The following is a 14,532-nucleotide window of genomic DNA, read 5'->3' on the forward strand; positions in this document are numbered from 1 at the left end:
TTTGCATGGCCCAACTGTGCCCTCAAGTTCACTACTAGCCTGAATAAGCTACAGTATGGATCTCCTGCTCCTCTGGCCATCGTGAGTCATGGCTCATGTCGCAATAGATTTCAGCTAGATTGAGAACAACCTATATTGCCGGAGGTGGCCTTACTTGGTGGGGAGAAGAGGATGATGGATGGATGTGATGCTTTGTACCACCTTTATCAATGGTGGCAACAAAATTTAGAGGATAAGACAATCAAGGAAAGAAAATTATGACGAACAAATTTGTTGGGACAACAGGCAAAACTGACTTGTGTGAAAAAATATTATTTATTCAGTGATTTTATTTATCTTTGTTTTGGTTACCTAGTATTTAAAGAAGGTTCAATATGTAGGGCGGAGATAAATGATCCACTGCAACTGCAGCCACCACAAAAAAATCTTTAGTAGATGTAATAGATATTTTCCTTGTTGCTGAGTTGGTGCTCATGCGCATTTAAGGTGGCACTTAGTCAAGCTGTTTGTAAATGACTAAACACATGTTTGTTTAATATTTGACAGTTTGTGAAAAAGATGATGACGTCATTACCTTACACTTGCCAATCACAGAGTCCATCACCGTACTTTGACCTGTCCCTTTTTAGGTATGATGAGAAGGTATGTTCTGTGACATTTAAAATTTCTGCTATGAGCAGTGCATGTGCGCAGCTTGGCTAGTTTCTTGTTTGGATGTAACATGTAATTTTAGGTCCTATAGTCAAGCTCAAGCATATCACGAGCATTCCAGTGTATTTGCATACTTTCACCACCTTTTCCTGCTTGTCACTTATAGATGATCTGCTATACAGGGCACATGCGCCTAGGGCACTGCCATGTATAGAGTTCTCTTAGTATAGCAGGTAGGAATAATGGCTTGATTGATTGAGAGGAAATACATGTACAAATATATAGGGGAGGAGGAGGTGAGGTAAATGGAAATCTCCTAAATGGTAAGGATCATGATTGATCCTGACCAGTAATCATGTCCGCAAATCTCTCTCTATCAATCTATATCCTATCCTGAGACAACTCTACACATGGCAGTGCCCTGTATAGCAGGTCGTCTAACAGTCACATTGGGTATTATCATTTTTGAGTTGTCTATTTTTGTCAAAAATTTGTTCAGAGAGCACATATAGTTGACTGGAATTAGGGGTGGAAATAGCTTGGCTCGGCTCGCTGTGGCTCGGTCCAGTAACGTCTCGACTCGGCTCTTTGGCGAGCCTGGAAAGTCGGCTCGACTCCTTGCTTGTGAGCTGGCTCGTCGAGCCAATGAGCCTGACCATAAACGTGAACTCGTCCTCCAAATTATAATATAACATCTCAAAAACAATTTAAGTAACATATTTTAAATTAGTAAAATAAATATATTACTAATATAATATAGAAAATAGATTAATTTTGTACAGTAATCTCATACATAAACTAATTGTCTATTTGATACTAACACTATATGCTAATTAGGATTTTATATAACAAATTGTTATTTGGTTGATCCACGAGCCAACTCACGAGCCGAGCTAGCTCGCTCTTTTCTCAAGCTACAAAAACAGGCCCGGCTTGGGCTCATTCGAAGCGTCAAGACGAGCCACTGCGAGCTCGAGCTTTTTTTCCAGGCCTAACTGAAATGTATAGAGGAACATATGGACAAGTTTATTTTTATTTGCAATCTAACTTTGGAGATGGCATGCACCAAATTACTCCTTAATGCTCATCTAGAAATGTTATTTAGCCTGAATGCTATTTTTACTGTAGTCATTATATTTGCTTTATGCTCATCTCGGCGAATAGAAGTATTCAAAAGAGATATTTAACATCCGAAGCTGTAATAAAAATAACCTCACTTCTAGAATCAAGAAATGATAGTGTCAAGGGCGTCGGGGTTTAGGGAAGCAGGGCCTCGGCTACGGAATTCGTAGTCTCGGTAAGTAATAGGGCAAGGTTTTTTCCCTCGGCGGCCTATGTTGAAGGCGCCCTATGTTGAAGACGGGATTCGGGAAAAGAGGCAATTTGTTATTGCTTAATTATCATCGAATCTCATACACGAGGTAAATAGGCCCTTGGCCACTAACAAAATGGAGATGGAAGTCTCCTGAACTAGTCAGTACCGCGGGTTACTGCAGGCATGGTTTATGAGGTGTCACCTAGTCGTCATCTAGGCGACATGGCATGCTGCGTGTGCTGGGCGTCGGGGTCACCACAACCTCGGGACATATGGCGTCTATCTTATATGATTAGGTGTCAGCTATGCATCGAATGGTGTCGGGCAGATGCCTATAGGACCGCGGTGAACACCGGACATGAATCTGCGCAGGGACATGGGGAATCGAGTGGTAGGGCACCAAATTGACAGCGGGTAAGAAAATTGGGTAGGAATCCACTGCGCCACAAGGGAAAAGACAGGGCTGAGTCTGACCGCACATGTGCTCTTTGAGGGCTAGTTTGGGAGCTACAACACCGGAGGGGATTGGAGTGGTTAAAATCACCTTCTTATTCATAATTTGGGAAATCGATCGCTTGGAGCCCAGACAACTTCATGAAGAGGGGAGAGAGGAAAAGAGGAGGCAGTGGGCCTAATTGGATCTCTTGGTGGCAACAGAGACAGTGGCCCTGTATCTCCCGCTTGAGCGCTCCTCTATTGATGTCAGTCTCCTCTCTCTCACTTCTGGCTATCCGCACCTGCCGCCCTCTACCGTCAGCCACCCTCAACATGTCTGTTCGCCCGCTTTGAGTCCCGCAGGTCCATCCGCCCCACACATGTATGTCGCTTCAAGTCTGTCCACACCTGAATGTGCTGTCCTCCCCATAGGTCACAAGGAACAAACAACCGCCTCCTAACCACTATACCACTTGTTGATTTCTGCTATATAAAGGATAGGTACTATATATATATATATATAGGGTAGGTATATTAGGAGCCCTGGGCTTCAAATAGTTAGAGGAAGCCTAGGCCGACCACCCCTGCGACCTGGTCCACCCCGGCGCGCCCATCCACTCCCCAAGCCAGGCTGTCGGGTGTGCCCCCCACCCCACGTCTATGCATGCAAAAAAAAGGAAGGCATACATGAGTCAAACACGTTTCCCTGCATGCGCGCAAATTTAGGAAAGAAATGTGTGGCGGTTTCTATTTTTGAATGCTTGATTTCCTGCATAAATATAGGATCGCTGCAACAGGCATGCTACACAGTGTAGATATTTATGCAATTCGGTACACTACGTAAAAATTTGTTACATGCTGCATGCGCAATTAGGATGACAAAAATGTATGATGAAAGGAAATGTATTGTCATGTATGGAAACAAAAAATCGTATTTAGTGATTTATTTTCTCCATAAATATAGGATCGCTCCAACAGACATGTAGCTAGGCTCGTCAGGATCAGTTTATGATATATACCGATACTAATTATGCTACACGGTATAGATATTTATGCAATTCGGTACACTGCGTAAAAATCTGTTACCTGCTGCATGCGCACAAAATTAGGATGACAAACATACGATGAAAGGAAATGGATTGTCATGACTCATGCATGGAAACAAAAAATCGTATTTAATGCTTTATTTTCTCCATAAATATAGGATCGCTCCAATAACCATGCGTCTCCAGGTTCACTGGTGGACATATCTCCAGGTTCAAGCGTAAAAATCTTAAGTTTTGAGCATAAAACCCATAAGTTATAAGAGTAAATATCGAGCCAGTGTGAGATGTTGATATCTCTGATGGGTTGTATTCACGATCCTATTTTTATGGCAGTTCCGAAAAATATGGGAGTCGCATCCATGCGGTTTCTATTTTTATGCAGATCCAAAAATTATGGCAAATCGTTGGAGTTTTCATTGCATGCCTGAAAATTTTGGATGATATTTCGTTTCCACTGCACGCATGCAAAAAAATAGGATAGCATGGTTCACGCAGAGCATAAATTCTTATACAAAGTCGCATAAATACATTACACCGTGTAGCATAATTGATAAAAAACCTAATATCGGTTCAACTAACAGCCCCGCGGGAATTAGGGACAGTTTTATGGCAACATAAAATCGTATTCATCGTCGTAAAAATCATCACTGGAATGCATAAATAGTGTAAGTAGTAGGCATAAAACATAATCATCGATCGCATAAACATGGATCAAATAGTTCGTCGCCGGAGGACGATCCCGAGGCCGCTAGATCAAAGGACAGCGCCGAAGCCACCAGATCAGAGGAGTTGGTCGTTGAAGGACGCTAGAGCCACCCACGCCACGCGTGGCCGCCATCGCCAGAGACGACCGCACCTCGCGCGACCGTCGGAGCGACCCGCGTCCCTCGTGGCCACCGCCGCCGTTGCCGACGCCTACAGCGCCTCGCACAATCGCCGTTGCCACCGGGCCTGGGGTGCGCCGCCGCCGCTCGTCCGCTTCGGGAGCACCGTCACCGCTTGCCTACTCGCCTCGGGAGCGTCGCCGTCTCTTGTTCCTGGTGGAGCGCCGCCGTCGGTCGCCCGCCTCGGGGCGGCACCGCCGCCGCTCGCACGGCCGAGGGAACCGCCGTCGCGATCGCACGCCCGATGCCGCCGCCGCCACTAAAACCTAATCCCTAGCGGCGTGGGGGTGTTTTTATAGCAGCCTGAACCTGGTTCGGCTGAACCGGATGGCACCGTTGAGCCAGGGCTTCCTCTAGTTATCGGAAGCATAGGGCTCGTAATATACAATCTATATATATATATATATATATATATATATATATATATATATAATATTTGTAAAATAAAAAATCGTGCCGGACAAATCGTATCGGGCTGGGCTGTGACACTATTAAATGGGTCATGCCTTAGGCCGGCCCGCTAGGCACAATCCATTTGGTCATCTATAGTCTAGTACCTCCTCTCTCATCGTCCATGATATCGTGAGCTTAAAAAAAGCGAGAGAAAAAAACTCCATCTTGTTTGACCCCACACCACATACCTCGCCATTCGTATTCAACTAATCTATGAGTTTGGACCGTGTTTGAATAACTATCTCATTTAAGCTATGTCTGCCTATATGATATATAGAAACCGTAGCGATGCACGGACAACTAACTAGTATTTTGTGTTTTATTAAAACAAAGTCTATCCATATATTCCATATATATATATATATATATATATATAGGGACGAGCTAATGGAAGCCCAGGGCTTCCACTAGTACCGGGAAGCCCCAGTATACCCTCGCGGTGTACAGGCGCTGGTTCTGGTTCGGACAGATTTTAGCGTAAAACGTGAAACAAAACAACATAAATGAGTACTATTTTTAGCGTAAATCGTAGATCTGTTTCGTAACGACGAATGAGACCGAAAATTACGGCATGAAATCGTATATTGGTACGAATTTTAGCGTAAATTGTCGAGATGTATTGGGACTGAATTGTGGCGTGAAAATCGGACACGTACGAAAGTGCACGGGATCTGGTTCAGGCAGATTTTAGCGTAAATGAGTATAAATTTTAGCGTAAAACTGATATAGAAGAGCGTAAAATTGTGTGAATTAGCGTAAACTGTGGGCAAGGGGTCCACTATTTCAGGCGTAAAACGTGCACGATTTGGGTGGTTGCCGTGTATCTTGCTTCACACTATATTCGTCAAAAAGTATAATAAACTTGATGTACAACACAATAAGACTGCCTTTTTAGTGGAAGCGTAAAACACAAGATATGTCATCAAATTTTGTTCGAAAATGCATAAATCACTATGGTCATAGAAGGCATTTGTTTTGTACATAGTATGCCAAAATATAAAGTACAACAACGATCATATCAAATTCTGTACGTGAATTAGTCCTTCCAGATGAAAAAGTTTAGGAGCTCCTGGACAAGGGTAATGCTAATCCCGCTTTGAAAGAAGTGCGCCAGCAAACGCTCGTCGAATTGGAATGGAATCCTTATCTGTCACTGAAGTTGCTAATGCACATTTTGCCAGATGTATACACGAATATAATAATCAGGATACTGCATTTGAAAATTAAAAATGCGAGTAACATCGAGGTTGAAACGGCATGGAGGTGAATTTCTTCGCCCTAGGAGAGGAGGGATATCACATAGGATAAGGGTAAGCTTTGTTGAGAACATAAGGTGAAGGAAAAACAAAAAATACATCCACCTTAGCTTAGTGCAGTATTCCAGCTCGCAAGATATATTATCCGTGTGACCCATGTTGATATAAAAACTAAGATGCAGCAAGCACAATACGTGGTTCACTTGCATGCTTGCAGTATTCCAGCTCGCAGGATTATTCTACTAAATAATTATGCATCATTTTTGTCATTGAAAATATATGTTTATCCTCCCTGTAATCAATGACCTCCTCCCTCAACCTTTAGAATTTAATCAGTTCAAGTCCAAGTGATTCCTGGAATTATAATCAGGTGGGACACATCAGGTTCCAATTAGCCTTGGCCAAGGAAATCCTTCATAGGTTGGAGATTGCTCAGGATGACAGGATCCTTTCCATGAATGAACTTTGGTTAAAGAATAAGTTAAAGAAGCATACCCTGCTGCTTTCGTCCTTGAGAAGGACCATGGCCAGGCTGCGATCCAGAATATCGTGGCTCAAGGATGGATATGCGAACTCCAAACTATTCCATTTACATGCCAGACACCGTAAAAGGAAGAACATTGTAACCTCTCTGAGGGATGGGGATGTCACCTTAACTGGGCATGATGAGAAGGCTGCAGCAGTAGATATTTTTTTCTTCAACCTGATTGGTACAAATGTGGGCAGAGATAGAATCATTGATTTAGATGCTCTTGATATTCCCAGTCACGATCTCTCTGAGTTGGATGCACCTTTCTCTGAAAAAGAGGTATGGGACACTATTGTAAGTCTCCCCCCTGATAAGGCACCTGGACCTGATGGTTTTACTGGGCGATTCTAGTATTCTACAGAGTCTGTTGGCACATAATCAAACATGATTTCATGAAAGTGGTGTCAGCAGTTTGGGGCAGAAAATTCAACAACTTTGACAAACTCAATTCAGCTTACATCACTCTGATCCCTAAAAAGGAGGATGCTGACCAGGTTAAGGATTTTAGGCCTATTAGTTTGGTTCATAGTGTTGCTAAGCTGATAACTAAAATCCTTGCCAATCGTTTGGCGGCTAGGCTTCATGAGATGGTCTCTCCCAATCAAAGTGCTTTCATAAAGGGGCGATTTATTCAGGATAACTTCATGTTGGTACAGCAGACCTCGCGGCTACTTCATCATCAGAAAAAGGCCAGTCTTCTCTTCAAGTTGGATATCACTAAGGCTTTCGATTCGATCTCCTGGCCTTTTCTCATTGATGTCATGAAACACCTCGGATTTGGTCAAATTTGAGGGATATTATTTGTGGGCTGCTCTCCTCTTCTTCCACTCATGTGCTTCTTAACGGTTTCCCCGGAAAGTGCATTATTCATCGGAGGGGTCTTAGGCAAGGAGACCCTCTGTCTCCCATGCTTTTTATTCTTGCCATGGACATTCTGGGTTTGCTATTTGCTAGAGCAGAAGATGCAGGACTTTTACAACCTTTGTCACCATCTCAGAGATTGCACCAGGTCTCTATGTATGCTGACGATGTGGCATTATTCCTGCACCCGGTGGGGGATGATATCCTTGCAGCTTTGGAGATTTTACATTTGTTTAGTGCATCCTCGGGCCTTCAGAATAATGAAAGCAAGTCCAATGTCTATCCTATCCAATGCTCTGTGGAGGATATTACGGTTACTCAAAATCTGCTACCTTGTGCGCTGTCAGTGTTTTCCTGTCAGTATCTTGGTCTTCCTCTCTCCCTAGTCAAGCTTACTAAAGACCAAGTACAACCATTTGTGGATAAAATTGCAAGGCAGCTCCCTAACTGGAAGGCAGATCTATTGAGAAGAGCGGGTAGAAGGATCCAGGTTAAGCATGTTTTGACTGGTATGATGGTCTATTTAGCAATGGCTATCGATTTCCCTTCCTGGGCCTGGGATGCCATTGACAAAATCAGAAAAGGCTTTCTTTGGAGAGGTCGCAAAGAGGCCAAGGGTGGTCATTGTCTTGTGTCCTGGGGGAGAGTTTGTCGCCCGCTCAGGCTCGGTGGCCTGGGCATCTCCAGTCTGCCCGAGATGTGTTGGGCTCTTCGGATGAGATGGCTGTGGTTGCACAAAACTGATCCAACTCGTCCTTGGGCGCAGCTCCCTTTTCATGTGTCGTATAAGGTCCGGGCCTTCTTCTCCACTGTTCTAGTTTCAGAAGTTGGCAATGGTGCCAACACCCTTTTCTGGACTGATAAATGGATCTCAGGGCAGAGAATTTGTGATATTGCTCCAAGGATTTTTCAGTGTATTCCCAAGAGGATTACAAAAAGAACTGTGCAAGAGGCTCTGCTAAATAGAAGATGGATCTCAGATATTAAGGGGCCCTCTCAGCGGGAGTTTTGGTGGATTACCTTCAGATTTGGAACCTTATGTCTGGGATAGTGCTGCAGCCTACTATTGAAGATAAACATGTTTTTAGTATTGCCCCAGACGGTATCTATTCAGCAAAAGTGGCTTACGAGGGATTCTTCATGGGATCTACCTTTTTCAGCCACTATTCCAGGGTGTGGAGGACTTGGGCCCCGCCTAAATGCAGATTTTCTTTGGCTTGTGGCGCACAACAGGTGCTAGACCGCTGACAGATTAGCTAGAAGAGGGCTGGACCACCCTCCGTTATGCCCTCTGTGTGATCAAGAGCAGGAAACCTTAGACCATCTCCTGGTTTCCTGTGTTTTCTCAAGGATTTTCTGGTTTCAGCTTCTGAGGTCTTTCAACCTTCATAGGCTCGCCCGTCAGTTTGCTTCGACCTCCTTCATGAGCTGGTGGGAGGAAGTTTCTTCGGTCAGTGGTCTGGTTAGAAAGGGGCTGAATTCTCTGGTTGCGTTGGGTGCTTACATTATTTGGAACCACCGCAACAGATGTGTCTTTGATAACTGGATTCCTAATGTGACTTTAGCCATTAGGATGGCTATGGAGGAAAGATGGATGTGGGAAATGGCTGGAGCTAAAGGGCTTTCCTATCTGTCTGCCCCCCTTCTTGAGGTTTAGCCTCGGAGGACGTTTTTCTTCAGCAGTATGTTGTTGTTCTCAGATGGACTATTTTGGTTTTTTAGTTTTTCGACCTCCGTAAGGAAGTCGGTCATTTTGTATCTGGTCTACTTAGACCTTATTTTTTCTTCTTAATATAATGAGGCGCAGTTCTCCTTCGTTTTTCGAAAAAAGTCCAAGTGATTTCTCGCCTTCTCCTTCATTAGAGGATTCAGGAACAAAAAATATTGATCAAATGGTGCCAACACCAAGAAACTAATATTATAATATGTTGCTAAGATTATGGAATGATTGCTCTGCCAATTGCAAAAAAATGTATGTGGGAGGTTGTCCACTTCAAGGCATCTCTCAAGCAGTTTCATACAAGATTTGTTGCATAAATTGGCAACTGTCAAAAGTATAAGCAAGCATAAACAAGCTAAAAAATAAAATATGAACTATGCATGCAGTAGAGCAAAATACTTGTGGTTCTAGAGACACAAACTTTCATGTACTACTAAACAAAGATTAACACTAGTTTCCTACCAACCAACTTCTGGAGGAAATAAAATTTTCTGGTGTAGTAATCAACAAGAAGTTCCATGGCAACACACTCCTATACTTCAAAGTGCACATCCAAGTGTCACAACCTTCAATTTCTTCACATTCAAATTTTAAAACAGAAGCATTGAAGTAAATACTTCAAACCGAACGATTCTATGACAACATAACAAGCCAAGTATCACAATTCATATAAAGGCAGAAACAAATGAAATGGCTGTGATTGCTCCTCATTCTTGTTGATAGAAAATAGAAGGAACACTATCTAGTGCCCAAAGACAGAACAACCAAATACAAAGCCACACAAAATGTGAAAGATGCAAGGAAGATGGAATGAGTCATGCTAACTTTTCTCACCATCGTATTCCACTCAGTAGGTACTGATGGAAACATAAATGACCACAAAAAACCATAAATACTATACAATGGAAGATAATGCCATAAATTAAGCAAGCATAAACAAGCTAAAAAAGAGGAGTGTCCACAATGCTCTCACAACAAGGAACTGGGTGCATGACATTCGAGGTGCTATCACCCTAAATGTTCTGTATGATTTCCTCAAAGTTTGGGACCTCACCGCAGACTGGGCTTTACATCCGGACCATGAGGATAAGTACATCTGGCTGCTCTCAAGCTCAGGTCTTTATTCCACCAATTCGGCATATGCTGGTTTCTTTCTTGGAGCAACAACATTTAAACCTTGGGAGAGGATTTGGAAAGCTTGGGCACCTGGAAAATGCAAATTCTTCATGTGGCTTGTGGCTCACGGTCGCTGCTGGACAGCTGACCGTCTGGCAAGGAAGGGGCTGCCTCACCCTCCTCTTTGTGTGCTGTGTGATCAGGAGGAGGAGACCCTAAACCATCTGTTAGTTTCTTGCGTCTTCTCACGTGAAGTTTGGTTTCAGATTCTGAAATATGTTCGAATGCAGCACCTTGCTCCTAGCCATGAGACCTCTTCCTTTGAAGATTGGTGGGAAGGAATTGTCGCGGTCCCGGGTGATCCAACGCATAAGGGGCTGTCTAAGGGCCTCAATTCTTTGATCATACTTGGAGCTTGGGCCATCTGGAATCACCGCAACCGTTGTGTTTTCAATGGTGTGCAGCCTTGCTCTAGCATGGTCATCAAGTGGGTCAAGGAGTCACCTCTGGTGTAGGGCTGGAGCCAGTGGATTAGATAGCATCCTATCCGCTCCAGCGCACTAATCGACGATCTTCTGTTTTGGGCTCCCATGGTCATGAGTATAGCTGTTCATACTATATTACTATCGTTGTTTTTTCTAGCTATCCTTTAGGGTGTGTGGGTTCGTGTGGCATTGTAAGAGGTTTTTATCCTCACCTTTTCTTCTTAATATAATGATACGCAGCTCTCCTGCGTTTTCGAAAAAAATGCCATAAATTAAAGAAAAAAATACAAAGCAGAAACAGAAGCAGACAAGAAGCTTGGGGCTTACTCGTTTTGCTCTGCAAGTCCCAAATCTGTATAACTGGAAAACCCAAATCGCTCCTAATGGGGAATACAAATTTACTGGATCTATTTTTCCTAGCCAAAATGAGAAGACATTGAATCAAAATCTGGTAACCTAACATTTTACCTTCATTGTGATAATCCATTCAGGATAATTAGCACCATAGATACCACAACGACTACCCTGCAAAATTGCCATGTTGAAATTTAGTCAGCAAGAGATGCACGGGAGCCTGGATTATTTGGAATCACCGGAATCGAATTGTCTTTGATGGACTCTCCCCTAGTGTTTCTGCAGCTCTTTGTCAGGCAAGGGAGGAACAACAATTGTGGGAAATGGCAGGAGCTAAGGGTCTCTCCTTTCTTGCCGCAACCATCAGAGGCACCTAGCTGCCTGGTTTTTTCGCTGATGGGCTGGTTTTGTCTTTTAGGATCTGTCTTGCTCTTGTTTTTGTTTTTTCTCTTATTTTCTCTTTGGTTTTCTTATCCCCTCTGGGGAGGTCTTTTGTACTATGGTCTATTTTGGACCCTCTTTTCCTCTACTTAATATAATGATGCGCAGCTCTCCTGCGCTTTCGAAAAAAAAAGAGATGCACCAGTGCGTCAAACAAATGTGCCTAAGCCCTAAGGTGACCAAATGTTCCCAGTGTTCCTCCAAAGTGAGAAGTAAAACTACAACTTCTAGACGCTCAGGTAATGAGGATTGATAAATGTAACAATGATCCATCACAGGACAAGGCAGAGAAAAGCATACTTTGAAACTAAGGGAACCAAATCTCCTAAAATATATGCAAAATGCTTATATATTGTGATAGTAGTGCACAGTAACAAATCCAGGAAGTATTAGATATTTTGTATGTAAAGCCATGAATCAAAATCACAATTCAAAAATTATGTTCTGTGTATTCTGTAGTTCTTTGCTCACTCATTGCAATTGGACGCACAAACCTACGGTCAACAAACAAGAGAGGACAGAGGCCAATTTAGAAAATAATAGAAGTACAGAAATAATATCAGAACCCACTTAAGTGTACAATACGGTGTGGACCGACATATTTATATGAGGATGTGCATTAATCGTTAAATTTGAACCTTACATTCTTGAACAATCTGAGATCATACTAGCAAATCATTTATACAAAAATAAATTCATGAACTACGTGTAGTACATCTGATAATTGTGGATTGGTTCTGTACAAATAAATAGATCATAAATTGTGCAATAGTAGTCATAAATGCATGTCTATAGAAGCATATACATCTAGTAGTTGTAGACAAATTACATATATAGATAAAAAATAGCATAAATACTGCAATGTTGTCGAGATCTACATGCATATATGGCAATAGATGGAATCAGAAAACCTCATCTTCAATCGTTTGTAGCAATTGATGGGATATTAATTTTTCAACATGCTACTATTGGAACATAGATACACATAGAAATCAGCATAAAATACCTCTGTCGTGGCATAAACCTAAATAAATTTTGTCATATATGCTATGTCATGGACAGTCAGGACAGATGCAATGACATTGTATAAATCATTAATCATACATGTATAGAAACTAACTGAAGCTATCATAGAAATATTAATACTTTTCAAAATATCAAATTTGAATCAAATTATTTTAAAAACATGTTGCACATGTAAAACAAACAACTAAGGGAAGGAGCAATCCTGACCACCTAGCCTCAACAAAAATTGATTAAAGTTTATTAAGACAAGCAAATCAAGCTATTTCCAGTAGCATACCAAACCCATTGTCGCAACCACACATATGATATGTCTATTATAGAAACTCAATTACATGTTGTTCTGAGTGTAACTAATGGTGGCAATGACAAACCAGATGCAAATGCAAGCTGTAGGAGCAAGATGAGAATAAAGTATGCAATCATTTGTTTTACCCTTGGATCTAATAAGCATTTCATCCAACAATAGAGCTGCAAGCAAAAAGAGAGGCCTCACCTATCTAGACGTCAAATAACCATGCACCTGCAAGCCGGGACCAGCATGATGACCATGTCACTGGATAACTAGATCCAAGAGCTGCAGGACATATTCATCTCCACAACAATATTATTGGACTCAAACACCTATAGGTCTGTAAAAACAGAGAAAAACAAAGGAAATAAGAAAAAATAAGCATATATAGAGCGCCCCATTGCCGCATTCTCATATAATGAATTCATCAAATATTCATTGAATTTCGATCTGCATAATTTGTATTGAAAGACTACATAAATGACTATCAAATTATACTAGATTGATACAAATTTGTGAATTGAAGCATAGGAGCCTGATTTGGATAGGGGTATTGGTATTTTAATAGAATATATGGTCGACAATTCCATTTAGTGGTTCATAAATGTATCAATCACTTATTTGTACAATGATTTAATAATATATTAGTGGTTTATTTGTAGATATGTTATTTTCGGATGACAAATATTAGCTAGATCGAAACCACAAATAATGGTGGATTAAAAAAGAATGTTGCTAGTCAAAATAAACGGTCCGTCCTCCAAGTAGCATATTCCCTGTTCATCTTCTCTAGATCCCTCTGCTACTTGTCCATGCGCTGGAGGCAGAGATACATGATCGCACGCCACTAGGACATGGATGCGGCAAATTTTAAGATGATTTGGCAACAAATTCACCCATCCACTTGAGTGCACATAAACTTGTTTTGCGTCTAAGTGCATCAAAAAATTGCATAAAAATGCAGATCCGATGGAAACAAAAGACGGGGAGAGCAATGTACATACACTCTCAATCCATCGGCTTGGGGGAGTGCAGGGCCCTCACCATCGGCTTGGGGGAGCGCCTAGCCGGGATGTAGGTCGCGCCGTCAGATGCTGGGTCCAGTGGAGTCTGGCTGGGCGGTGTTCCTCGTGGGGGAAGCAGGATGGGATCCTGGGCGACGCATGCTGTATAGACGGTCTCCTCGCCTATGGCGTAGGTGCGTCGAAGCGGTGTACCGGTGGTACTCCCCTGGCGTGGGCGTGAAGTGGTGGTGCAGCAGCGCCCGCGGCCTAGCATTTTTGGCCCCGTCGTCGTCCGCCGCCGCCATGGGGATCAGAGCACACGCGGGTGCACAGATCGGAGGACCAGTGCATGAGGACGGGCGGAATGCGGTTTCTAGGCGTCGGGATCTGAGGGAGAGATGGCGGGGCCGGATGGGAGGTTAGGTTTTTGGGTGTGGGTGGGCATGTGAGCGTTTGGAGGCGTGGAATGGGGTAATCTGGTGAAATCGGTCAAATTGACCGGGTGGGCACGATCCGCTAGCGTAGATCGGGGTGTGGGGTCAGGTCAGCCTATCTGACTAGTTCAACAATATATTGCTCAGTTGCACTTCTTTGTTTCAATTAGCAGAACCGTTTAAGTATGGTATTTAGATATAGAAGACAAGCTGCATATCAATTGTCAAATTGT

The 14,532-nt window shown here is 42.7% G+C and overlaps 1 protein-coding gene across 17 annotated transcripts in view; it reads left to right on the plus strand.

Moving 5' to 3' along the window:
- LOC100281541 (light-mediated development protein DET1) overlaps positions 1-14,532 on the plus strand; it is a 49,285-nt gene that overhangs the window by 31,832 nt on the left and 2,921 nt on the right. For 11 of the 17 annotated variants that reach the window (XM_008653196.3, XM_008653194.3, XM_035960575.1 and 8 more), the window contains one exon: positions 547-642. The exons of 3 other annotated variants lie outside the window; for them this stretch is intronic. In XM_008653196.3, coding sequence (XP_008651418.1) covers positions 547-642 — 96 coding nt within the window. The remainder of the gene's footprint in view (positions 1-546; positions 643-14,532) is intronic. 3 more of the 17 variants (XR_004851223.1, XR_004851224.1, XR_004851225.1) reach the window with 1 other exon arrangement.

This window comes from Zea mays, chromosome 7 (assembly GCF_902167145.1).
Source record: "Zea mays cultivar B73 chromosome 7, Zm-B73-REFERENCE-NAM-5.0, whole genome shotgun sequence".
NCBI classification, from domain to species: Eukaryota; Viridiplantae; Streptophyta; class Magnoliopsida; order Poales; family Poaceae; genus Zea; species Zea mays.